General features: G+C 37.9%; 1 protein-coding gene across 15 annotated transcripts in view; it reads left to right on the top strand.

Annotated features, from left to right (window-relative positions):
* The window catches only part of TCF12 (transcription factor 12), a 361634-nt gene extending 338353 nt beyond the window's left edge, over window positions 1-23281 (top strand). For 14 of the 15 annotated variants that reach the window (XM_081290080.1, XM_081290083.1, XM_081290073.1 and 11 more), the window contains 3 exons: window positions 2501-2733; window positions 16182-16335; window positions 20252-23281. In XM_081290080.1, coding sequence (XP_081146206.1) covers window positions 2501-2733; window positions 16182-16324 — 376 coding nt within the window. In that variant the 3' untranslated portion in view covers window positions 16325-16335; window positions 20252-23281. The remainder of the gene's footprint in view (window positions 1-2500; window positions 2734-16181; window positions 16336-20251) is intronic. The other variant, XM_081290082.1, reaches the window with a different exon arrangement.
* The last annotated feature ends 4009 nt before the right edge of the window (window positions 23282-27290 follow it).

The following is a 27290-nucleotide window of genomic DNA, read 5'->3' as shown; positions in this document are numbered from 1 at the left end:
GAATCAAACCCAGTGCCTCACACATGCTAGGCAAGCACTCTATCACTGAGCTACACCCCCAGCCCCCTATTGCTATCATTTTAATATACATTTTACTTAACTGATACCTACAAATGAGGAAGGAAGAACTAGATCCAGCAATCTAGAGACCACTCCTTTGAGTGGCATCTTAACTCTTTCATAGTTAAATTATTCAGAAAGAACATTAAGGGAAATAATTTTGTGTCCTTCCTCTTCATATATCTCCTCATCTGCTACATCAAGAGTCAGGAAACCATCTGTAAAGGGTCAGAGAGTAAATATTATAGATTTTATGGGCTATAGAGTTCCTGTCACAGGTACTCAGTTCTGCTTTTATAGAATGAAGGTACCCTGAGATAATGTATAAGCCAGTGATCATGGCTATTTCAATAAAATTTTAGTTCCCAAAACAGCCATCCAACTCATGGCCATAGTTTATAAACCCATATTAGAGACCACCAGAAATCAGAAGGTAGTGTAACAGGTTAACAGTTGTTAATACTAATTAATTAGTGACCAGCATGACCTTTGGACAAAGTGAGGCTAACCTGGGTTTGAATTATGGCTCCATCACATATTGGACAAATGACCTTGGACAGTTATCAAAGTTCTTTGAGACCAGTTCCTCCTGCTCTAAGAAGAGACTTTCTGTTGTATTTCCTAGAGTATTCTCTAAGGAACAACCTGAAAGTGTTGCATGTAAAACCTTTTGCATACTTTGTAGCATGCAGTAAGTACTCCATTTATAAAGCTACTATAGATTAAGTTATGATAATTTTAAGTATGCAATATAGGTTTCCTTCCACAGAGTAATGATATGGTTTCTCATCATTACTAATAAGCTTTATGTTATAAGGAAGTCACTGATTTCCCTCTGTTTTATATTTACAGTCCAGTCCTTTTTTTATTTTTTAGTTTGAGACAGAACCTCACTATTGCTGAGGTTGACCTCAAATTTGCCATCCTCCTGCCTTAGCCTCCTGAGTTGCTAGCATTACAGACATGCCACTGTGCCAAGCAAGAAGTTGTATTTCTTAAGTTTTCCTAGAGATTCTGATGAGTGGCCACATTTGGACACCTTTGGGCTAGATGATCTTTAAAGGACCTTTTGAAGTTAAAGAGCCAGTGACTCTGTTATCAAAAGAAGGCATTATAATTTCAGTTTTTTAAGTTTACTTTTTCTTTTGTCTTTGTTTTTGTTTTGTTGTAGCAGAGATCTAACCTAGGGCCTCAGGCATGCTAGGCAAATGCTCTCTCATGAAGCTAGGTCCATAGTCCTGTCCTGAGTGTTTTCTGTAGCATGGGTTTTGGGAGGTTTTTGATTGGTTGGTTTCGTAGTGTTTTATGGTACTGGTGATTGAACCCAGGGCCTCATGCTTGCCAGGCAGTAGTTCCACCACTTTAGCTACATTCCCAGCCCTTTTTAAAAATGTTTTATCTTGAGGGCTGGGGCTGTAAACTCAGTTGCGGAGTGCTTGCCTAGCAAGGCACTGGGTCTGATCCTTAACACCATATGCAAATAAATAAAGGCATCTGTCCAACTACAACTACAAAAAGATTTTTTTTTAAATGTTTTGTCTTGAGACAGGGTCTCCTTAAATTTCTCAGCCCAGCCTTGAACTTGCAGTCTTTTCTGACCTTCCCAAGTAGCTGGATTTGCAGGTGTGTTCCACCATGCCTGGCTACAACATGGTTTTTTTGCTCATTTTTCTTTTGGGCCAGTAATTTTAAGGTATAATTCACATACCATAAATCAGGTATTCACCACCATGCCTGGCTTTAGCATGGAGACATTTTTATGCTAAAATGTACAATTAAAAATGTACCTGGGGGCTGGGGATGTGGCTCAAGCGGTAACGCGCTCGCCTGGCATGCGCGGGGCACTGGGTTCGATCCTCAGCACCACATAAAAATAAAATAAAAAGATGTTGTGTCCACCGAAAACTGATAAATATTTTTTTTTAAATGTATCTGAGAGGCCACGATTGTAGCTCAATGGTAGAGCACTTGCCTAGTATGTGGGAGGCACTGGGTTCAATCCTTGGCACTACATAAAAATAAGTAAAGTAATAGTTAAAAAAAATATACAACTCTTTTTTTTTTTTTTAATGTACATGGAGCTGGGCAGGGTAGTGCATACCTATAATCCCAGATACTTAGGTAGCTGAGGCGGGATTCTAAATTCAAGGCCAGCCTTAGCAACTTAGTTACACCTGGTCTTACCAGGGATGTAGCTCAGTGGTAGAGTGCCCCTGGGTTCAATCCCCAGTGTTAAAAAATAAAAACATGTGGTAGAGTTTTGACTATATAATCTCGTATCTGCACTGAAGAATGGAATGACTAGAAAGAAGTATACAATCATGTTAAGTGCAGCTGTTACTCCTGTTTAGTAAATTTCATTTCTGTCTTTACAATCTTGAACAATCAGCATATTTTACTTGAAAGAAAGCTAATAGACACTGTTATTGCTTTATTTCAGCAGTACTAACGAAGATGAGGATTTGAACCCAGAACAGAAAATAGAAAGGGAGAAGGAAAGGCGGATGGCTAACAATGCCAGGGAACGTTTGCGTGTGCGGGATATTAATGAGGCATTCAAAGAGCTTGGCCGAATGTGTCAGCTTCATTTGAAGAGTGAAAAACCCCAAACAAAACTCCTTATTCTTCATCAGGCCGTGGCAGTCATCCTTAGTCTAGAACAGCAAGTCAGAGGTAAGTGGGTACAGAAGAGATAAAAAGTTCTACTGACAGGTGGGCAGACCTTTCTGTTTCCACTAGTTGTATTGCTTAGGCAAGTTATTTGTAAGTCCTCCCAGTACTTCTGTCTCACTGTATTGGTCAGTAAGTGTGATTCTTCAAACCAGTAGAGAGTAAGCCTGTGAAACAAGGCAGAAAACAGCCTCTGCCTGCTGCTCAGCGTTAGTGCTTTGTGCCACTTTGTTCTCATGGACTCTTCCCTTACAGTGCTTGATTTACTTGTCTAGGTCTGTCCTCCTCCCTAATCCTCCCTGACTTCCCTTGTTCTCTGTACTCTAAACTTGCAGACTTTACTCTGAGGCCTCTACAAGGATCTGCTGGTTAGTTGGCTGCCTAATCATTGCTCCTGATGACTTTGTTAGATATGGATGTCCTTTACACCTGTGTCAGTAAGATCTCAGGGCTTCCTCTTGATCCCTGATTAGGAATACCATAGACTTCCTGGAGTAGCACATACCAACATGCCTGTGTCTCCCTAAGGGCAAAAGTGTGTGGATTATAAAGGCTCAAATCCTGCTGACTTAAGCAACCATTCTGTTTAATTTTTCATGAACTTTGATGAAAACTAGAAGCTTTGGAACCTCATTATTTAACATGCATTTAAATCATACTTCTTCTGCACCAACCAGATGTATCCTAGACACTGAGCTATCAAATGATAGAAGCTTCCTGCCCTTGAAAGTTTCTACCATCATGTTTGTATTTTTGGATACCTGTATATGTTCTTATCAGATTTATGAATGTTTTATTCCAAGTCTTTTTGCAAGGAATTCATAAATGTGACCCTGCTTTCCAGGCCCCACCAGTAGTCTTTCTTCACCGGAAGTTAACTCTTTCAATGAATATTTATGTTATATTTTATTTGAAGAAGGAAAAAAAAGAATAGAGATGGGCAGATATCTGAAAACTACAACCATCGGCCTTCATCATTGATTATAGAAAAAAGAGAAAACTTTTAGAAAGAGATAGTAGCAGTTACTTCATCTATTTCCCTCCAATATTTTTAGTGCATAAGGGTCATGTATGGATTATCTCGTGGATGATCAGCATACTACTAAAACCAAATACTTAACTCATCTTGTTGCAAAACCCTTGAAGTATCTGTGGAGGATATATGAAACCTAATCTTTAAGGGGTTATATGCTCCTTTGAAATATTCATAAAGAGGCCATTCATCTGTAGCAGAAGCAGTATATTCTTGACCCTTTTGATATGTCCTGTCACTTCACCAAAATACTGTTTTCTTGAATTGTCTTTAACAATTTTGTCCTACTCTGAAGGCAGGAAGGCACTGTGCTTAGTAGTCCAAGTGCACTCATCCCCCTCTCTTTAGCCTGAAATTTTTTTTTACCCTGAAAATATTTGGAGCCATTTATTGTTAAAGTTATTGTCTCCATCTGGGATGTGAAAGTCTTACTGTCTGGTCAACAAGAGTTCCAGAATTCATTTTAGTACAATATAGTTTCCTTCCCACAGTACATTTGAGCTAGAATACAGAGTCCTAAGTGGTTTTTTTTAACTTTTCTTTTTTTTTGGTTCAAAACATTACAAAGCTCTTGACGTATCATATTTCATACATTAGATTCAAGTGGGTTATGAACTCCCATTTTTACCCCAAATACAGATTGCAGAATCACATCGGTTACACATCCACATTTTTACATAATGCCCTATTAGTAACTGTTGTATTCTGCTTCCTTTCCTATCCTCTACTATCCTCCCTCCCCTCTCCTCCCATCTTCTCTCTCTACCCAATCTACTGTAATTCATTTCTCTCCTTGTTTATTTTCCCATTCCCCTCACAACCTCTTATATGTAATTTTGTATAACAATGAGGGTCTCCCTCCATTTCCATGCAATTTCCCTTTTCTCTCCCTTTCCCTCCCACCTCATGTCTCTGTTTAATGTTAATCTTTTCTTCCTCCTCTTCCTCCCTGCTCTGTTCTTAGTTGCTCTCATTATATCAAAGAAGACATTTGGTATTTGTTTTTTAGGGATTGGCTAGCTTCACTAAGCATAATCTGCTCTAGTGCCATCCATTTCCCTGCAAGTTCCACGATTTTGTCATTTTTTAGTGCTGCGTAATACTCCATGGTATATAAATGCCACATTTTTTTTATCCATTCATCTATTGAAGGGCATCTAGGTTGGTTCCACAGTCTAGCAATTGTGAACTGTGCTGCTATGAACATCGATGTGGCAGTATCCCTGTAGTACACTCTTTTAAGGTCTTCAGGGAATAGTCCGAGAAGGGCAATAGCTGGGTCAAATGGTGGTTCCATTCCCAGCTTTCCCAGGAATCTCCATACTGCTTTCCAAATTGGCCGCACCAGTTTGCAGTCCCACCAGCAATGTACAAGAGTACCCTTTTCCCCACATCCTCGCCAGCACTTGTTGTTGTTTGACTTCATAGTGGCTGCCAATCTTACTGGAGTGAGATGGTATCTTAGGGTGGTTTTGATTTGCATTTCTCTGACTGCTAGAGATGGAGAGCATTTTTTCATGTACTTGTTGATTGATTGTATATCCTCCTCTGAGAAGTGTCTGTTCAGGTCCTTGGCCCATTTGTCGATTGGGTTATTTGTTATTTTATTGTCTAATTTTTTGAGTTCTTTGTATACTCTGGATATTAGGGCTCTATCTGAAGTGTGAGGCGTAAAAATTTGTTCCCAGGATGTAGGCTCCCTATTTACCTCTCTTATTGTTTCTTTTGCTGAGAAAAAACTTTTCAGTTTAAGTAAGTCCCATTTGTTGATTCTTGTTATTAACTCTTGTGCTATGGGTGTCCTATTAAGGAATTTGGAGCCCGACCCCACAATATGTAGATTGGAGCCAACTTTTTCTTCTATCAGACGCAGAGTCTCTGATTTGATGTCTAGTTCATTAATCCACCTTGAGTTAACTTTTGTGCATGGCGAGAGAAGGGGATTCAGATTCATTTTGTTGCATATGGATTTCCAGTTTTCCCAACACCATTTGTTGAAGATGCTATCCTTCCTCCATTGCATGCTTTTAGCTCCTTTATCAAATATAAGATAGTTGTAGCTTTGTGGATTAGTCTCTGTGTCCTCTATTCTGTACCGTTGGTCCACCCGCCTGTTTTGGTACCAGTGCCATGCTGTTTTTGTTACTATTGCTTTGTAATATGGTTTGAAATCTGGTATCACTATACCGCCTGATTCACACTTCCTGCTTAGAATTGCTTTTGCTATTCTGGGTCTTTTATTTTTCCATATGAATTTCATGATTGCTTTATCTATTTCTACAAGAAATGCCATTGGGATTTTGATTGGCATCGCGTTAAACCTATAGAGAACTTTGGGTAATATAGCCATTTTAATGATGTTAGTTCTGCCTATCCATGAACAGAGTACATTTTTCTATCTTCTAAGATCTTCTTCTATCTCTCTCTTTAGGGTTCTGTAGTTTTCATTGTATAAATCTTTCACCTGTTTTGTTAGGTTGATTCCCAAGTATCTTATTTTCTTTGAGGATATTGTGAATGGAGTGTTTTGCCTCATTTCCGTTTCAGAAGTTTTTTCGCTGATATACAGAAATGCCTTTGATTTATGCGTGTTGATTTTATAACCTGCCACTTTGCTGAATTCATTTATTAGTTCTAGTAGTTTCTTTGTAGACCCTTTTGGGTCTTCTAGGTATAGAATCATGTCATCCGCAAATAGTGATAATTTAAGTTCTTCTTTTCCTGTTTTTATGCCTTTAATTTCTTTCATCTGTCTAAGTGCTCTGGCCAGTGTTTCGAGAACTATATTGAATAGAAGTTGTGATAGAGGGCATCCCTGTCTTGTTCCAGATTTTAGAGGGAATGCCTTCAATTTTTCTCCATTCAGAATGATGCTAGCCTGAGGCTTAGCCTAGATAGCTTTTACAATGTCGAGGAAAGTTCCTGTTATCCCTAGTTTTTCTAATGTTTTGAACATAAAGGGATGCTGTACTTTGTCGAATGCTTTTTCTGCGTCTATCGAGATGATCATATGGTTCTTATCTTTAAGTCTATTGATGTGGTGAATAACATTTATTGATTTCCATATATTGAACCATCCTTGCATCCCAGGGATGAATCCTACTTGATCATGGTGCACAATTTTTTTGATGTGCCTTTGTATCCGATTCGCCAGAATTTTATTGAGGATTTTTGCGTCTAGGTTCATCAGAGATATTGGTCTGTAGTTTTCTTTCTTTGAGGTGTCTTTGTCTGGTTTCAGAAGCAGGGTGATGTTGGCCTCATAGAATGAATTTGGCAGAGCTCCCTCTTTTTCTATTTCCTGAAATAACTTGAAAAGTATTGGTATTAATTCTTCTTCAAAGGTTTTGTAAAACTCCACTGTATACCCATCCGGTCCTGGGCTTTTCTTGGTTGGTAGTCTTTTGATGGCTGCTTCAATTTCATCCATTGATATTGGTCTGTTCAAATTGTGTGTATCCTCCTGACTCAGTCTAGGTAAATCATATGACTTAAGAAATTTATCGATGTCTTCACTATCTTCTATGTTATTGGAATATAGGTTTTCAAAATAATTTCTAATTGTCTTCTGTATTTCTGTAGCATCTGTTGTGATATTGCCTTTTTCATCCTGTATGTTAGTAATTTGAGTTCTCTCTCTTCTTCTCTTCGTTAGCATGGCTAAGGGTCTGTCGATCTTATTTATTTTTTCGAAGAACCAACTTTTAGTTTTGTTAATTTTTTCAATAGCTTCTTTTGTTTCAATTTCGTTGATTTCCGCTCTGATTTTAATTATTTCTTGCCTTCTGCTACATTTGCTGTTGTTTTGCTCTTCCTTTTCTAGGGCTTTGAGATGAAGTGTGAGCTCATTTATTTGTTGTTTTTTTCTTTTTTGGAGGAATGACCTCCAGGCGATGAATTTCCCTCTTAAAACTGCTTTCATTGTGTCCCATAGATTCCGATATGTTGTGTCTGTATTTTCATTTATCTCTAAGAATTTTTTGATTTCCTCCTTTATGTCTTCTGTAACCCATTGATCATTCAGTAACATATTGTTCATTTTCCGTGTGATGTAGGATTTTTCCTTCCTTCTTTTATCATTGATTTCCAGTTTCATTCCATTATGATCAAATAAAATGCATGGTATTATCTCCACCCCTTTATATTTACTGAGGGTTGCCCTATGGCATAATATATGGTCTATTTTTGAGAAGGATCCATGTGCTGCTGAGAAAAAAGTATATCCATTTGATGATGGTTGATATATTCTTTATATGTCAGTTAAGTCTAGGTTATTGATTGTGATATTGAGTTCTATAGTTTCTTTATTCAACTTTTGTTTGGAGGATCTGTCCAATGGTGAGAGAGGTGTGTTGAAGTCACCCATAATTATTGTGTTGTGGTCTATTTGATTCTTGAACTTGAGGAGAATTTGTTTTATGAATGTCGCAGCACCATTATTTGGTGCATAAATATTGATAATTGTTACGTCTTGTTGGTGAATGGTTCCTTTTAACAGTATATAATGTCCTTCTTTATCCCTTTTGATTAACTTAGTCTTGAAGTCGGTTTTATTCAATATGAGGATGGCCACCCCTGCTTGCTTACGAGGACCGTGTGCGTGGTATATTTTTTCCCAACCTTTCACCTTCAGCCTGTGTATGTCTTTTCCAATCATATGTGTCTCCTGGAGGCAACATATTGTTGGATTTGTTTTTTTAATCCATGTTACCAGCCTATGTCACTTTATTGGAGAGTTTAAGCCATTAACGTTTAGAGTTACTATTGATATATGGTTTGTACTGCCAGCCATGTTTGATTATTTATCTTTTTTTTTTTTAATTTAGTTTGTTTCTCCATGATTAGCTACCCCCCCCCCGCCCTCTGTCATTACCGAGGCACTTCCCACTGATGGTTTTGGTTATTGTTTTTCATTTCTTCCTCGTGTAGTGTTTTGCTCAAGACGCTTTGCAATGCTGGTTTTCTGGCTGCAAATTCTTTTAGCTTTTGTTTATCATGAAAGATTTTTATTTCGTTGTTGTACCTGAAGCTTAATTTTGCTGGATACAGAATTCTTGGTTGGCATCCATTGTCTTTCAGTGTTTGAAATACGTTGTTCCAGGATCTTCTCGCTTTTGGCGTCTGTGATGAAAAATCCCTTTTTAACCTTATTGGTTTACCCCTGAATGTAATCTGCCTCCTTTCTCTTGTAGCTTTTAATATTTTCTCTTTGTTCTGTATATTGGCTATCTTCATAACAATGTGTCTTGGCGTTGGTCTACTGTGATTTTTTTGTGCTCAGTGTCCTGTATGCATCTACAATTTGTATATCCGTTTCCTTTTTTATTTCTGGAAAGTTTTCTGTAATTATTTCATTCAGCAGGTTACTCATTCCCTTGGTTTGAATCTCTGTACCTTCCTCTATCCCGATGACTCATAAGTTTGGTTTTTTTATGTTATCCGATATCTCTTGGATGTTTTTCTTGTGATTTTTTACCAGCCTTTCTGAGTTGGCTAGACTCTTTTCAAAATGATATATTTTGTCTTCATTATCTGACGTTCTGGCTTCTACTTGCTCCACTCTGTTAGTGATACTCTCAGTTGAGTTTTTAATTTGGTTTATCGTTTCCTTCATTTCTAGAATTATTGTTTGATTTTTTTTTAATAATCTCTATCTCCTGATAAAGATGCTTAACTTCTTCTTTTATCTGTTTATGTAATTCGTTTTCAATGTGTTCTTTCACTGTTTGAATTTGCTGTCTCATATCCTCTTTAAGGTTCCTTTCCATCTGTCTAAGGTATTCCTTGAGTTCTTTATATGACCATTTTTCTGATGACTCTAGGTCCTCCTCAATATTTAGGCTGTCCTTCATTGTTTGTACTCCTTTTCTTCCTTGCATTTTTATGCTGCTCATGTTACTTCTTGTTCTGTTTGACTGCTGAGTTACTGTTTACTCTTATAAATTTATTTGATGCTTGGGAGGAAAGATATTAGAAGGGAAGGGAAGAAGTCACTAAAGAGAATGAGAGTAGGCAGGTAGAATTCAAGGAATGGAGAATAAGAAAGTTGAAATGAAAAGACAAAAGAGAAAAAATATAGAAAATAAAGAAAGAAAAAAAATTTTTTTTAAAAATAATAGTGATAATAAAAAAATGAAAATTATCATTTAAAATAATAATAATAAAATAAAATAATTTTTAAAAAATTAAAAACATTAAAAAAGTTAAAGAACAACAACAAAAAAATGAAAATGAAAGGAAAAAAAACCCAAATTAAAAAAATAATAATAATAAATGCAGTCATAGAGTTCAATTAACTTCTCTTCCAGTAGGTGGAGCTGTGCCCACTGGGCCAAGCTTCTCCTCTCAATAGGTGGGAACCAATCACTATGCAGCAGCTCTTCCTCCCAGACTGGGCGGGTCTCCAATCCTGAGTGTCTAGGGCCTTCTCTTGTGTTTCCTCAAACCAGGCCCCGCTCACCTGTGACGCTCACCACAATACTGGCTACACGCCAGGTCTGCTGCTCCCGGGAGCCCTGTTTTCATGAACGCCTGGGCACACTCTCCCAGTTTGCCATTCCCTCAGACCCTAAGTTTGTAGAGCTTGGGGCTGAGAACCCCCAGCCAATTTGCTTGCCCTCGGGTAGCCACGCCGCCGGTAGCTGGTGCAAGAGACCTCAGTTGTCAGCACTGGTGGGAGCGGTAGCCGGGAGTTCCGAGCCGCGAGTCCCGCGCCACTCCTGATTCCCTCGGTCTGGCTATCGCGCTCACAGGAGAGCTGGGAGGGGCCCTTAAGTTTTCCCCGCTGTGTGGAGAGGGATGGCTAGGGGATTACACACCTGTCGCCACTGGTTTCAATGAAGTTATCTCCTCCGCCCATGACGTCAGTTCTCTGCCATGGTGGTATCCCATGCAAATGGTGACCGTTCGTTCCCTTTGCCGGGTGACCAATGCAACAGGTGGGTCCTGACTGTCTCTCCCAAGCCCTGTTTCAATCCTGTGGCCACTGCCTATGAAGGTTCGGTTGGCTTTTACCTCTGTAAATTCAGAAGGGCCGACCAGTTATTTCAGCGGGATCGTTAGTGCTGAGTCACGAGAAGCAGGCGAACCGGAGCTTGAATGCAGCCGATCCGGGCTCAGTGTGTGTTCTGAGAGGCCCAAACTGTTCGCCCCAGATCCACATCAGCTCAGCATTGCCTAGTCATCCTGTAATCCTAGCAACTCAGAAGGCTGAGACAGGAGGATTGTTGAATTCAAAGCCACTCTAGCAACTTTGTGAGACCAGTCTTACTGGGCCGGGTCTTTGCCTCCTCCTTAAGAAGTTCCTCTTCATCTTGACCTTCATGCCTTATCTTGCCCCATTCTCCATATTAGATTCTCCTCTACATAATCCCCCTCACATTATACACCATCATGGTGACCTAGAAAGGGGCTAATTCCTTTATGCAACTCAGGGCCTGTCCTGGAGTTAGTGCAGAGGTAATTCACAGACTAATCACATGCCTGTAAGATGTGGTACCCTAAGAGTCTCTGTGTCTTGGTAGCAATCTTATCAACACTGGCAAATGTTCATTTCAATCCTCAAATGTACACTGAAACTTTTTAAGAACTTGAATCGTCCAAGGAGAAGGTCACATCCGGCGCTGATCAGTGGCGTCCCCGTGAAGCCGGCCAAGAAACAGCCCCGAACACGCTCCCTGGGCAAAACCCGCAGCCACACCACCTCCTCAGGCCCCAGGGGCCGCCAACGCCACAGACGTCTCCCTAACTTTTTTTTTTTTTTTTTTTTAAGAGTAGAAAGACCCACTCTCAGATCCACACCATCAAAATGAAAAATACTTCTGTTTGGGAAAAATGTTACAAACTCTACCATGCCCATATCGATCTTGTTCATTTGTAACATTTAATTCTGCATTGGTCCCATGTAGGTACCTAGAACAGAAAAACTGAGTCTGAGAGGGTTTTAACACCTAGGCTTGTCCAGCTGCCTGCTGTCTTTCTGGTCACAGTTATGGGTACTAGCTTCCTTTGGGTTCTGAAAGCTCTGTCTAAGGAGTCTTTCACTGATTAGAGTTTGAACAAATTTCAGATATGCCAAACCATAACTTTTTCAGGGATTACTTTAATACTCAGAAAATACTTTTTCCTTCTTTGTGACTCTGGGCCTGAAGCCCACAGCCTTTATCTTATATCCCTAGGATACATAAAAGACTTTTTCTTGAAAGACACTCAAAGCTGTCTGTCAAACAGGTCTAGAACCTTGATGAAGCCCACAATACCTAGAGTTTGGTATAGTTACAGTTTTTTTCCTGGGCTTATCTCTAGCAGTTTTGAGTTATTTTGGTAACCTGCTCACATTTGAGAGCCTCTTCATACTGGTAGTTCCTGAGCCCAGCAGTTTCTATAGACATACATTTTGTTTATATGACATGCTTTGGGTATCCTTAGGATTCCTTGACTTTTCTTCTGGTATAGGGTGGTGCTCCAAAACTTTCTCTGTCTAGTAGCCCCAACCTGCTGGATGAGTGGATAAGCAGGAGGCAAGCAGACTTAGGTCCAGCAATCATCCTAGAAAATAATAGAAAGAATGGCTTCTCTTCTAAGCTTCAGAGTTTTCCCAGAGCACATTTTGTGCCTTGGTGCCTCACATAGCAAACCCCATCTGGTCCCTGCCATTGCCAGTTTAAGCCTTTCTGTTATCATGGTCACAGTTTTAACGTTATCCTTGTCATTTGTATTCCTTAGCAGATTTCACATATAACCTTCAAATTTGTACTTTTAGCATTACACAAGATTCAGTCAATAATCAAACATTTCATCCTCTCAAGTTCTTTCATAACTCAATCAGCTCCCATCTCTTCTGGCAATAATTTATACATAAGAGAACTATTAGGTTTTCAATTCCAGTTTCCAGGTGAGTCTGAAGATAAATGAGCTAGGACATTGGTTACCAAATCTGGCTGGTCCCAGAATCACCTGAGGATTTTCTTTTCTCAAACAAATTTCCAATACCCCCCCCCCCAGGAGATTCAGTTGGAATTAGAGAGTCAAAGATGATAGAGTTGGCATATGCACTGATAATATTCCACTATAAGGACAGAAGAGAAAGGAGGCAATAGCGGATGAGACGAGTGGAGGAGGGGAAGCATGTAGAAAGGAAAATATATGGAATACAGGTACCTAACTTATTTATTTCCAAGTACCAAAAAATCCTAAGAGTACTCTGAAGATTAGGATCTAATGTTGTGGGAAATATAATTTTTTCAAATGGCCTAAAAGCATCATTATGAGATTTCAGAGCATCAGGGTTAGAAAGAATATCTGAAAACTTCTAGAAACAAAATTTAAATAGTTTGTAGAAAAAAGAACAAGAGTCAAATATCATCAGAGCTCTGGACACTAGTACTCCAGAATTCTAGGATATAGTGGAACAGTGCTTCAAAACTCTGAGGAAAATCATTTTCACCCTAGAATTCCATACCATAACCAAACAATCAAAATAAAACAGAATAAAGATACTTCAGATATATAAAGACTTTAAAATTTTACCTCCCATGTACACTTTTTCAGAAAGCCTCTGGAAAGTTGGCTTAGGCCAAATAAGACACAATCAACAAAACTAAGGTATGAGATCCAGAAAACAGAACTTAACACAGGAGAGAAGCTAAAAGAAATCCCATGACAAGAGCTCCTAAACCTAGGGTCTGGGATAGAACAGTGGTAGAACACCTGCCTCTCAGGTGTGAGGCACTGGGTTCGATCCTCAGCGCCGCATAAAAATAAATAAATAAATAGATTAAATATATTGTGTCCATCTACAACTAATATATATATGAGAGAGCCTAGAAAACAAAACAAAACAAAAACCTACTAGACCTAGAAAACATTTCATTCATTAAAGACAGAAGATGCTTATATGAAGAGAAAAGATTTTCAGGGAGAGAAAATAGGATTAATAGATGACATGATGTGTTTGAGATTGTAGGAAGATATATTGATAGGTGTCTGTTAGATCTGTTGGAGTATTAAGTAGGGGATAGGTAACTCCACATCATGTACAACCACAAGAATAGGATCCTAATTAGAATAAGTTATACTCCATGTATGTACAATATATCAAAATACACTCTACTATCATATATATCTAAAAAGAACAAAAATAATATGAGAAGTAGGTGATAGGATTAGCATTACTAAAAAAAAGCAAGATAGCTGTGAACTTACTGGGAAACCTGTTTTATAAGCAAGGAAACTAAAATTCTTGATTTAGCAAGTATCTTCATATAGTCACAATAACATAAATATTTAACTAGTCATAATAATCCAAAAAATGGCTGTAAGCTGGGCATGATGGCACACTTTTGTAATCCTAGCTACTAGAGAGGCTGAGGCAGGAGAATCACAAGTTTGAGATTAGCCATGTAACTTAGACCCTATCTCAAATAAAAAAATAAAAAGAGCTGAACATGTAGTTCAGTAGTGAAGTACCTGCCTAGTAAGCTTGAAGCCCTGGATTTAGTCCCCAGTACAAAAAAAAAAAGAGGAAAGTGACTACTGAGTGAACCAGAAATGCCACTGTAAACACATTGAGAAGATGGCATTGTGATACTGCCACATCTTCAGCTTTACACCCAACATCAAGAGATAGAATTCCTCTAATGGAAATGTGGGAACACAAGCGAACATGCCCTGAAGGTAATGTAGGACTTTTGCTTTAACATCTCTATCAGATCTTTCTGGCTACACAACACATACTTCCATGGATTGCTCACACACACCAAGAGGTATAAAAGTGTGACCCTAGCCTTCACCTTGTCTGACTTAAAGCTACATATATTTTATATTTCCTAGAGCCTGCTATAGTATTCTTACTTTTACAACTCAGAAGTGTCCTTTGTCTTACTTTGGAAACTATAAGATCTTGCCCAACTTCTTGAATTTTTCATCCTTTCCAGCTGTTTTAATCATGCATCCTAGATTCTGGTATGACACAGAGTCGAAGTTAGCTAAGAGCATATTCCGTTATAGGGGAAATGTGAGCCTTTCTCACATGAGAAAAATTTTAAATCTCGCTTTTTCCTCCTTAGGTTTTTACCTGTAAATTTAACTTCTCCCGGTCTCTCTGGTCATGATATGAGACTGTCACCTCCACAGGACCATGACACATAGCAAAGACAAACTCTTTTTATTGATCAGAGGTGCAGTTACTTGTCAAAAAAGCTCTTGGGCTGGAGTGTAACTCTGTGATAGAGCACATCTTACCATGCACAAAGCCTTGGGTTTGATCCCCACCTCCACAGAAAAAGAAAAAAGAAAGAGCTGGGCACAGTAACACACACCTGTAATCCTAACAACTGGGAGGCTGAGGCAAGAGGATTCCAAGTTCGAGGCTAGACTCAGCAACTTAGCAAGAGCCTGTCTCAAAATAAAAAGAGCTGGGAAGGTAGCTTAGTGGTAGAACACCTCTGGGTTCCATTCCTAGTACCACAGTAAATAAATAAATATATAAGCTCTTTATATTATTTTAGGGCATTTTTAATCAGTTTATAAAAAATATGTGTAACAATATTTACCAAAAGAAAGACTATATCAGTAGTAGTTATGGGCTAGATATCATGTGCTTTAAATTTTTATTCTTTTGGTAAAACCCAATTTCTTAACCTCTTTTGAAAATTCGTACATTTCTAGGCACAGTAGCACATGCCTATAATCCCAGCAGCTTGGGAGGCTGAGGCAGATGGATTGAAAGTTAAAAACCAGCCTAGCAACTTAGCGAGACCCTAAGCAACTGAGTAAGACCCTGTCTCAAAATAAAAAGGAAAGGAGGGAGAAACAGAATGAGGGGGGAAAAGAAGAAGAAAATGCCCACATCAGGGGTTCCATCCAGGCTTCTTGGCTATCCTAGGTGGTAAGGATTTTACCACCTATGAATGACAGCTAGCAATAGAAAGAACTACTCAGTCATCTCTACATATAAAAGCAGAAAAATAGGGTGTGCATTGATATCTCTTAGTACATTTCTCTTAGTACATTTCCTACAGAGAAATTTATTTTATTATTATTTTATTATTATTTTATTATTTTCTATACTGGTAAAGTTCTAGATAACGCACAGATGTCTCTCTCCAAGTACATAGTTGATTTCAGCTTTCATATCAATTCATTGTGCCACATCTAATGAGGACTCTGAGGAGACTTGGTCAACTAATAACAACACTTGCCAAAAAGTGAAGAGTAGCATGATGATTTAGATCAAATCAAACCCTAAAAGACTAAATCAAAAGCAGAAAATGAAGAAAACACAAATGGTCACTAAGAATTTGAATCTGGTGATTGATTTAATGCTGAACTTCGGTGGGAGCACATTGTGGCTACCTCTGTGTGATGGCATTTAGTATGGGATGGCCATAATGATAACAGTTCTTTCCTCTTGTTTTAGAGAGGAACTTGAACCCCAAAGCAGCCTGCCTTAAGAGAAGGGAAGAAGAAAAAGTTTCTGCCGTATCGGCAGAGCCGCCAACCACGCTGCCAGGAACCCATCCTGGGCTTAGTGAATCTACCAACCCTATGGGTCATATGTAAACATCAGCCAGGTGAGTACAGCTTTGAGAAAAAAAAGTACAAGGAAATCACTTAAGATGCATCTTAGATTGAGTTAAAAATCTTTGAACAAAGTTCTCTGTTGGGCATTAGCCTTTGCAAAGGTCATATGTAATTTAGAGTATAGAGTAAAGCAGTTTGCCTTTCTCTTATCTAATTAGAGAGCCAGTGGCATTTTATATTATTCTCTTCTAAGTTTTACAGTGTCCTATAATTTATTAAGAAATGTTGGGGGCACAAAATTATAAGAGGTTATGAGGGGCAAGGGGGAGGGGGAATAAAGGGGAGAGAATTGAACAACAGTAGAGGAGGTAGAGAGGGAAGATGGGAGGGGAGGGGAAGGGAGGGGGGATAGTAGGGGATAGGAAAGGTAGCAGAATACAACAGTCACTAATATGCCATTATGCAATAATGTGAGTATGTAACAGATGTGATTCTGCAAACTGTATTTGGGGTAAAAATGGGAGTTCAAAACCCAATTGAGTCTAATGTATGAAAGATGATATATCATGAGCTCTGTAATGTTTCGAATAATCAATTTTAAAAAATCAAAAAAAAAAAAAGAAATGTTGGGGGCTGGAGTTGTGACTCAGTGGTAGAGCGCTTGCCTAGCAAGTGTAAAGCACTGGGTTCAATCCTCAGCACCACATAAAAATAAATAAATAAAATATATTGTGTCCATCTACAACTAAAAAGAAAAAAATTTTTTAAAAGAAAGAAAGAAAGAAATGTTGGATATTCTGTTCCGAGTCATCTTGTGTACTCATTCCTCTCATGAATATTGTTGTGATCCTAGTACAAAATAATGCAGTGACTCATTCATCAGAAGGTATTTTTGTTCCCACTCATACTGCTTATTCTTCTATTCAGAAATTCTTGACTTTATCAGCAAGCAGTTTTCTGCTAATCATCCATGTCTTCTTTGTCATGAATTTTCTACACATGAAAGAGTTACTGCTTACTTCCATTTGGCTCAGTAATACAAGTTTGTAATACACACCTTCCTCCCCCTTGTAAGCACATCATTTAATACCTCTAGAATCTGTCAATGAATGTGAAGATGTTATATGATATAACCAGAATACTCTTCTCTCTGGTGGAGTTTTATTTGTTGAAAGACTATTCTTTCTGCCCACCCCACCCGGGATTCTGGGTATCAAACTCGGGCCTCACACATACTAGGCAAGTGCTCTACTACTGAGCTCCATCCCCAACCTGAAAGACTGTTATTTTTTGTCTATCCTTCATTGACTAAACACATCTTTGTGATTTTTTTTTAACCATACAATACAGTCACATTAGTATCTAAGTTGTAAGGTTAATATTTAGAAAGCTCAAATTAGTATAGACTGTAATTAAATATTTGCAGCAGTAGCATTTTATCTAGTAGTTTAGATTAAGAATAGAACTACTGGCTGGAATTGTGGCTCAGTGATAGAGTACTTGCTTAGCATGCATGAGGCACTGGGTTCGATCCTTAGCACCAGATAAAAATAAATAAAGGTGTATTGTGTCCATCTACACCTAAAAAAATAAAAAGGAATAGAGCTTCTAACATAATTTTTATATGCTGGCTTAAGCAGAATTTTAAATCAACAGATTTAAAACAGTAAAAAGCAGATGGTAGAAAAGTAAAATAGGAAAAAATATATTCATTTGGTCTGCTTTCTGGCTTTATTGTTTTGAGCTGAAAGTCTGGAATTTAATTGAATGTTTACTAAACTGCAAACACTAGTCAGTAACTCACCTTTTTCTGAAGGATTTGGTGCTAGCCAACCCTACTGGGATCAAACTAGATCACAATTGAAAATTTCATTTGGGGAAAAAGGGAGGAAGAGCCAATATAATGAGTTAAGTCAGTAGTAATAGTAACATTGGCACGCTGGAGAAAACGCCAAACCACTTCCCCCACAAAAAAATATCAGTAGTCCAATAGATTTTGTCAAAGAGACTTTAGGCAAGAGCTTGTTAATTTGCAGATCCTCTAAAAGCCAAGCCATTGTTTTATATTCTGTGAAAAATATAAAATACTATGAAAAAGTTAAGTACTTTTATTTCATAAATAAGCTTTGCCGTTTTAAAATAAAAGTGTATCACTATTTCTCAGTGGAAAGTAATTCCTAAATTGATAGATCATTTCAAAGAAGAGTGAGGAGAGGTAGCTTCATATGCTCAAATCCCAGTACCCACCACTAGGCTATGTAAAAGAACACTTGACATTCACACTCGATTTTATCTCAGACCCTGGGTTTTATTTTTTCTTGTGTCTATTCAGTTTGTTTTACCTATTTTATTTTATTTTTTTCTTACCCAGTCTCCCACTAGCTTTATCCCTTAATTCTGTCTCCCTATCTCATTTCTCTTTTCCTGATGACTTCCTGATCTTTTATTACTTCTGTGTTTCATTTTGCTTTCATTTCTTCTACCCTTATCCTTTTCCATGATGTGGATATTCTTTTACTTAATTAAAAATTTTAAAATAAATTTTAAAAGGCTTCAAGATTATGAGACATGCCATCAATACACTTTATTCCATAGATTTTATAGGCTGTTCTTAGAATATGTCTTATGGTTGCTACTATCTGGTTTTACATGTTAACCTGGTAATCTTCAGTTCTTTGTAAAACTGGAGAACAGATTAAAACCAGCAAAAGATTTGGCAGTAAGAAAACTTCTACTATAATCAGAATGACTAAGAAATGACCACAGAATGTCTTATATTTTTATATAAGAGCTGGGCACGATGACGCATGCCTGTAATCCCAGCAGCTCAGGAGGCTGAGACAGGAGGATCTCAAGTTCAAAACCAGCCTCAGCAGCAGTGAGATACTGAGCAACTCAGTGAGACCCTGTCTCTAAATAAAATACAAAATAGATCTGGGGATGTGGCTCAGTGGTCGAGTGCCCCTGAGTTCCATCCCTGGTACCAAAATTCATACACATACACACACACACACACACACACACACACACACAAATAAAAGGATGTCAGGCATGGCAACATGCCTGACCAACTACTCAGGAGGCTGAGATTGGATGATTACTTGAATCCAGGAATTTGAGACCATCTTGAACAACACAGTAAGACCCCATCTCAAAATACACATACACAAGAATTTGCCACCAATATAAAGCCAAATAGCTTTGAATCCCTTAGTTTTCTATCCTGGAGCATAACTTTGTCAATTAACAGTACTATGCTTATTGTTTACTAAGGAAGTGAAAATTTAATATTCTTCCTAAACTAGTTCCATCAGAAGTGGTTTAAATGAAGTAGCTCCTTTTATTTTAGGTTTCACTTGCTGTGATTTTAGTTACCCAGTTAACTGTGGTTCAGAAATACTTAATGGAAAACTTTAGAAATAAACAATTTATAAGTTTTAAATTGTGTGCCATTCTACATAACATAATAAAATCTTACTCTGTCCTGCCCAAGATGTGAATCATTTCTTTCTCCCCAGTATCTACACTGTTTGCTCCTTGCCTATTAGTCACATAGTAACCATCTTGATTATCAGATCCACCATCTCAGGGTTGCAATACTTATTTTCAAACTTTCACTTAACAATGGCCCCAAAACACAAATCTTCATTTTAGTATACTGTTATAATATTGTTGCTCATCTCTTACAATGCCTGTATTATAAATTAAAATTTATCATAAGTATGTATGCATAGAGGAAAACAGTGCATCCATTGAGACTCTTGGAAGATAGCCTTCTCAGATAAGGTAGCAGGGATAGAGGTGGGACTGATAACCTATAAGAATGAAGCTCATTTGTAAGTCAGTTACCAGACTACTAGTTTAGTGCAAACATTTCTGTAAGTGAAGAATACTGACTTGTTTTAAGAGGATGGTTTATTTTTAACAACTATGTACTAACTAGTACCTGTTCTCTCCCTGCCACAGTTCCAGAGTTATCAGTAGGCTAGATAGAAGGTGACCTCTCCTCATAAGGACTTGGACAACTCAGATTATCTGAAGACACAAACCTGACAGGAGGGAGAAGATAAAACAAAACACTTGAAGCAAGAAACTCAAATGTAATCCTATGATCAAAGCAACTGGTGAACACTTCCATCAGAAGTGAAAATAGGAAGCTCATCAGATAGAACGTCAGCCCAAGAGATGTTTGCAGCATATCATTTTGTTGCAAGCAGCATGTCGCTTCTGCACAATCAGAGACTGTCTCGATCTCTCCACTCACCGTGGAAGTTGCCTTGTGCCTAAACTGAATTGACAAATGCATTGTAACTACAAATTTTATTTATTGTTATGGAACTGTAAGGTCTACATATAAAGGGAAAAAGTTAAATGTGGAAAGCTGATGTATACTCAGCTGATGCCAGCATTTGTTAAAGCTGTTCACGTGCAGAGAACAAAGCAGTGACAACCATTGGCCCTTAGCATTCCCGGCATACCTGTTAGTGTCTTAAAAAGGAAGGGAAAAGTCTTTTGTTGCCCTCTCCTATCCTTTTGCCATATGAATAGTGTTTTCCATGAAATAGGAAAATATTACTTGATATAGCATTTCTCTCGCTCTCATTTTTTCATTCATTTTTATTTTCTCTTCGTGGGTGTTATACTTGATCTTTGAATCTGAGTAGTTTATGGTCACAGCCCAGAATTCTCCATGCAGCCCTGTGTGCTCTGCACATCCACCTTATAGTGGTAAGCAGAGACTATCTGTGACCATAGCCTTGCTAAGATTTTAAAAGGGGAAATTTCAGCCCCCTAGGTTTTCCCCCCCAAGTAAACATTGCTTTATTTCTAATAATAACCAAGACTTTTCAAGCTTCTAGGTTTCATAGTAAAGCTTGTAATAATAGCAAGAAGTGTAAATTACAAGGGAAGAATCTACTTTTTAGAAATTGCTTTGTTTTCCAAGCAGTAAGTACTACATAATATAGTACTTGTAAAGTGTTAGCTGTAAGTAAGCACAAGATACGTTTAAAATACAAAGATGATTTTTCAGGCTGTGATTATGGTGAACAAAACAAAACCCAGTAGTCACCAAGGCAGGTAGTGTGATAAATGAACACACCACTCTGAGGCTAATTACCAAATGGAATACAAGAGCAATGGTCACCCATGTTTCCTTATCCGAGCCTTTATTTCTCTGTCATTTGGATGGCTGGTCAGTGGGGAGGAATTCAGTGGGTGATTTAATCAACTGCAAACCATCTGCCCCCATCCCAAGAAGAGGAGCCAGATTAGCATTAAACCAGTACGTGTCAGCCCTTTGTAATACTGTTCACTAAGGCACCCTCTGTCTCTAACCCTTAGGAGTTGTTTTTTAAGTCATAGTCATCACGCTGAACTTCCACGAAATCTGTCTTCCACCACAACCACCCTGGGAGAGAAAAACATGCTAAACAAGGTTGTCTTGGCTTAGTAATTCCTTATAGCCAGTATCAACAATGGCAATCAGCACACAGAAGAGAGAGCCCAAATCACTATGTAACTTAAAGATTTCTGTTAATTTGAAAGAACAAAAACAATTAAGACAGAACTGCAGATCCTCCAATCAGGATGATTCCTAACAAATCAGCTATTTGTGAACTTGGTGGACTTTTTGGTTACCTTAATTTGCATATATTCTCCAATTACATCAGAATCTATCTGTGGCCTTGTTCTTCATTTCAGTGTTAATCAGCTAAACAGAAGTTGTTGCTTATGATGTGTGAGTGAACATATGCCACTGCCTGGCCTTTTTTCTTCGGAGCTTGTTGTCTTTTTCGCTATATTAGACTTTGCAGTATGCCCAGAAGCTTTCCTTCATAAAATAGAAAGAAAAAAACATTTGGCTTATTTTTCACTGTAGCTAGTCTTTTATACAATAATCTTGTAAGAAAATTTCTTGAATTCTAAATATTACTCTTTCTAGATTTTTGAAATCGAAAGTTTTCAGTAAAAAGTTTCTTACTTTATTTTATTATATTAGGTAGTAAAAATGTAGGGTTATTTACCATAACCTGTTCATTAATATCAGAAATTTACAATAGAATTTTAAGACCATAGTAGGATTCTAGCATACCGTGTAGTACCTATGGAGTATTGTAAGAGCTACTTGTTCGAGATGAATTGCTTCTCATCTTGTTCTCCAGTTTCCATTGTTGGTTTATTGCAGATTTGTATCCTGTGTCAAATTCAAGGTATTATTGATAAACCTTTTCAACCAGCAGCGAGAAGTTCAAAATTTTTTCTGTCACTGTAACAGAAAACACAATATGTATATAACATTTATGTAGCAATAAATGTGCCATCTTTTTTTAACATAGTAAACTAGTGAGTTTTTTACATTCCTTTTTCCCATATAATAATGTATTGTTTTCTTTTCTCTATCTCATCTTTCCCAGAAAGGCTTATGTGCTTTTCCTGTCTGCATAATCTGCGTTTTTCTGAGAAACAACAGTAAGACATCAGTGGATTGGAAGAACTAGGGTGATATCTAGCTTGTAGCTTCTCCAGGTTGTGCATTTCTCTTGTACTTTCTACTGATAGTGGCCTTTAGCCTTTATCTAAAGGTTGGACAAACAGCAGTTAGTAGCTAAAGAAAATCTGCTCTTGTAGATCTGGAGGGAAATGAAGACAATGGAAGGACAGGAATAAGGCTTTTCAAGTTAATATCCCTTAAGGCACTTTTACATTTCTCATGTTCCAGTTTTTAGCACCACCACCCCCCACCAAAAAAAAAAAAAAAAATCCTAGTGATTATCTAGGAGAACTTCATGTCAATCAAGAACCAGAGATAGTGACTTTGTAGAGGGCCTTTGCTTAAGCAGCCCAAGGATGGTATCTGACCTGTTAAGATTGGTTCTCTGAATTTTGAATGTGCTTTTCACTTTGGGGGCCCAGCAGAGGATTTTATTTATATTGTGGGATTCAGTAAAAACAAACTTTTTTGGTTTGATTTTACACAGAATGATAAACTAAAAAGCTCCACCCCCAAAAAAATATACAATGTTAGAGCTGAAATTAAATCTGGAGATCATCTAGTACAACCACCTCATTTATAAATTTGTAAAAACTAAGGCTCAGAAAGGTCACATCTCCAAGAGCATAGAATTAGAACAGATCAAAACACTTACAACTTGTCATACAAACCTCCCTACATTTACTTTCTCTTCTTTCTTTTTACAGATGTCTAGACCTAATCTATTCAGGCTTTATTTTCCTCTATTTGTTTCCATTCATGTTTCTTCTAGCTCATACTTTTTTCTTCCCTGAAAACTCAGATTTTTAAATAAATATCATGAGAGGGGTGTGTGTGTGTGTGTGTGTGTGTGTGTGTGTGTGTGTGTGTGTTAGAAGTTGAAAGTGTTGGTTTTGGCATCAAACAGTCCTTGATTCAAATCCAGATTCAACATCTAATTAACTCCGTTTCCTTATCTGAAAAATGGAGATACTTAGAAGACTTGTTTAAGTACTGAATGAAACAATGTATGGAAAGCTCTTACCATGATACCTGTCATATAATAAGTACTCAATAAATGATAAATATTTTTTAAATAAATAGTATTATAACCAGCTCCTGGGATGATTCCTCTTTGGCCACTGTATAGAGGTAAAGGGTAAATTCCCAGAAAATGTCAACCACTCTTCATAGGAGTGGACGATGTTCTTTTATAGCAATCTGATGAAACATTCCATTTCTTTCAGTGACCTCCCATGGCTTCATTTTAAGTGGATATATATGGTAAATGATTAGAAAATACTAAAATGTGTTTCTTTTTTTTTAAAAAAAAAGATATTTATGAGCACACATACACTCATATTAAACCGTGTTTCAAAAGAAAGCACGTGCCTGTAATCCTGGTACCAAAAATCCCTGGTACAAAAAAAAAAAAAGAGCTGGTCATGCTGTTAACAGCTCTTCTCAGTTTGGGTTCTCTAGAGGCAGATTCTAAGATGGAGTTTGAAGAACAAAGGATTATTAGAAGTACCATGATAACAAAAAGGGAGAGGAAATGGGAGTAGGCAGGGACCATGATGTAGGTCTGATGTCTATAAAAAAGAATAGGGGAGAGGAGGACTAGGTAGAGTCTCAAACAGCCAGCAGCTCTGAAAAAGGCCTGGGGAAGTCCAGTTGCAGGCGGCAGAAGGGACCAGCACAAATATTGCCCGTTAAGAAGTCTTGTGTTGAGTAGTTATGGCATGGTACCAATGTTCCTGGTTTGGTCAGGCATTGGTCAAAAGAGACCTGGGGAGAGTGAGGCCTGTTAGAACATAGCAGCAAGGTGCTGCAGCCAGAGACTGATAGCTCAGTACACTTACCCATGGGTTATACTTGAAGGGAAGCCTCAGAGATGCATCTTCATAATTTCCAGCAGTACCTCACTGCTACTTCCTACAAAACTAGCAAAACAAAACCAAAGACACTTCTTCTAAAGTCCCTTGGAATTAAATAGACCTCAACAGGTTGGTGAGTGCTCCAAAAATTGAGGTTCTTTTCTTTCTGGTGTTCCACAGTCAAGGAAACCTACACATATTGTCTGAAAGAATGAAATCCATTCCTCATCCCTGGTCTCTGCTGTGAACATATGCAGTCAGGGTACAACCCCTCTATGGTTGCTGTGCTTAGTTTTCTGATGTTCTCATAGGACACAGTGACTCCCTGCCTGCTGGGAATTGTCCTCAGCATCTTTGTGATGATCTTAGACTTAGGAAGTCCACAAAGTCCTTATCATTTGGGGGTGTTTTCCTGTGACTGCACCAGCCCCAGCAGCTCTTCTGCACTATACTGAGCATGTGCATAGAAAAAAAAATTTCCCTGTGTTATTTTTCTTTCCCTCTAATCAATAATTGCCATAAGACACTGAAGAAGGGTTTTTTCCTCTCCCTTTGACCTCCAATCCCTCTGAATTGATGGCGGGGTCCTGCCTGCTGAGGTCTCCATTCTCACTCTTGAGGGTCAATGCTCCCCTGGAGAGGTCCCCAGCTAAAGTCTTTCAGGAACTCAAGTCATTTTGTCCTTAGGCATGGCAAGCACGATGCCCAAGTCCTCCAAAGTCTATGAAAATGTTTGCAACGTGAAAAAATATTATGGTACCAAAGACAAACTACAAAATTAATTTGGAAAATAATTACAAAATTCATATAAAGTTGTTTATAGTAAAGTTACTATTTAATATAGGACTTGAGCTTATTTTAACAGATTGAGCTAAACTAAATTAGGTATAGAAGAAATGTACTCAACACAATAAAAAACATATATGAAGTGGACATTGTGGCACACGCTTGTAATCCCAGTGACTCAGAAGGCTGAGGCAGGAGGACTGCAAGTTCAAGGCCAACCTTAGCAATTTAGCAAGACTCTATCTCAAAAATTTAAAGGCTGGGGATATAACTCAGTGGTAAAGCACCCCTGGGTTCAATTCCCACATCTAACATGATCAATGGTGAAAAGCTGAAAGTTTTTCCTCTAATATCAGAAACAAGATAATGATGTCCACTCCCACTACTTGCATTCATCATAGTACTGGAAGTCCTAGACAGAGCAAAGAAAGGCATCCATAGTGAAAAAAAGTTATATTGTCCCCATTTGCAGGCAATACTCTTATGTAGAAAACACTAAATACTCTACCAAAAAACAACTAACATTCAGAAAAGTTGCAGGATACAAAATCGTTCTACAAAAATTAGTAGTATTTCTATATATACATTAACAACAAACTATCTGAAAACTCAAAATTATTATGTTTACAGCTACAAAATGTAAAATATTAACCAAGAAGGTGAAATACATATATACTAAAAATTACAAAACATCAATTAAAGAAATTGAAGAAACAGTGAATGGGAATATACCCCAAGTTCATGGATTGGGAGAACAAATATTGTTTAAAAAAAAAAAAAAGTTCACACTACCTCCAATGATTTGATCTTAAATGATTCCTGAAGTCCATATGTTAAAGGCCTGGTCCCAGCTGATGGCACAGTTGGGAGGTGGCAGAAACATGAGTGAGTGGGGCCTACTTGGAGGAAGTTGGTTAGTGGGGATGTGCCCTTGAAGAAGGTAGTAGAACCACCTTCTCTTTTTGCTTTCTGGTTGCCCTCAGGTAGGCATCTTCCTCTGCCACATGCTCCTGCTACCATACTGTGTTATCCCACCACAGGACCAAAAGTAACTGGGCTAACTATGGACCAAAACCTCTGAAACTATGAGCCAGAATCAATCTTTCCTACTTTTAAGGTATCTCAGGTATCTTTTCACAGCAATGGAAAGCTAACTAACAACCTAACCAAACCAATAGAGTCAATGCAATCCCTATCAAAATTCCAATGACAATTTTTTAAAAAATAGAAAAAATGATCCTAAAGTCTGAATGTGATCACAAAAGATCCCAAATAGCTGAAGCCATCTTTTGCAGAAAAAAAAATGCTGAAGGCATCACATTACCAGACTTCAAAATATTCTACAAAGATATAGTAATCAAAAAGCATGGTGGTCTGGGGTTGTGGTCCAGTGGTAGAGCACTTACTAGCATATGTAAGACACTGGGTTCAATTCTTGGCACCACATAAAATAATAAATAAAATAAAGCTATTAAAAAAAAAGCATGGTACTGGTATAAAAACAGACACATAGACCAGTGGAACAGATAGAGAGACCAGAAGCAAATGCACGCATTTACAGACAATTGACTTTTGACAAAGGTGCAAGGAACACAATGGGAAAAGAACAGTCTTTAATAAATGGAGATGGGAATTGGATATTCACATGCATAAACCTTCATCTCACTTCACAGAAAAAAATTAACTTGAAGTGGATGAAACAAGTAGCCAAAGGAAAAACAAATATATCAAACTATAAAGCTCTCACAGCAAAGAAAACAATCAACATAGTAAACAGACAACCTCCAGAATGCGATAAAATATTTGCAAACCATACATCTGATAAGGGTTAGTATGCACACTACATAAGGAATGCAGCAGCAAGAAAACA

This window comes from Spermophilus citellus (genome assembly GCF_964194105.1).
Source record: "Spermophilus citellus genome assembly, chromosome: 4".
NCBI lineage: Eukaryota > Metazoa > Chordata > Mammalia > Rodentia > Sciuridae > Spermophilus > Spermophilus citellus.
This window is presented reverse-complemented; position numbering and strand designations above follow the sequence as displayed.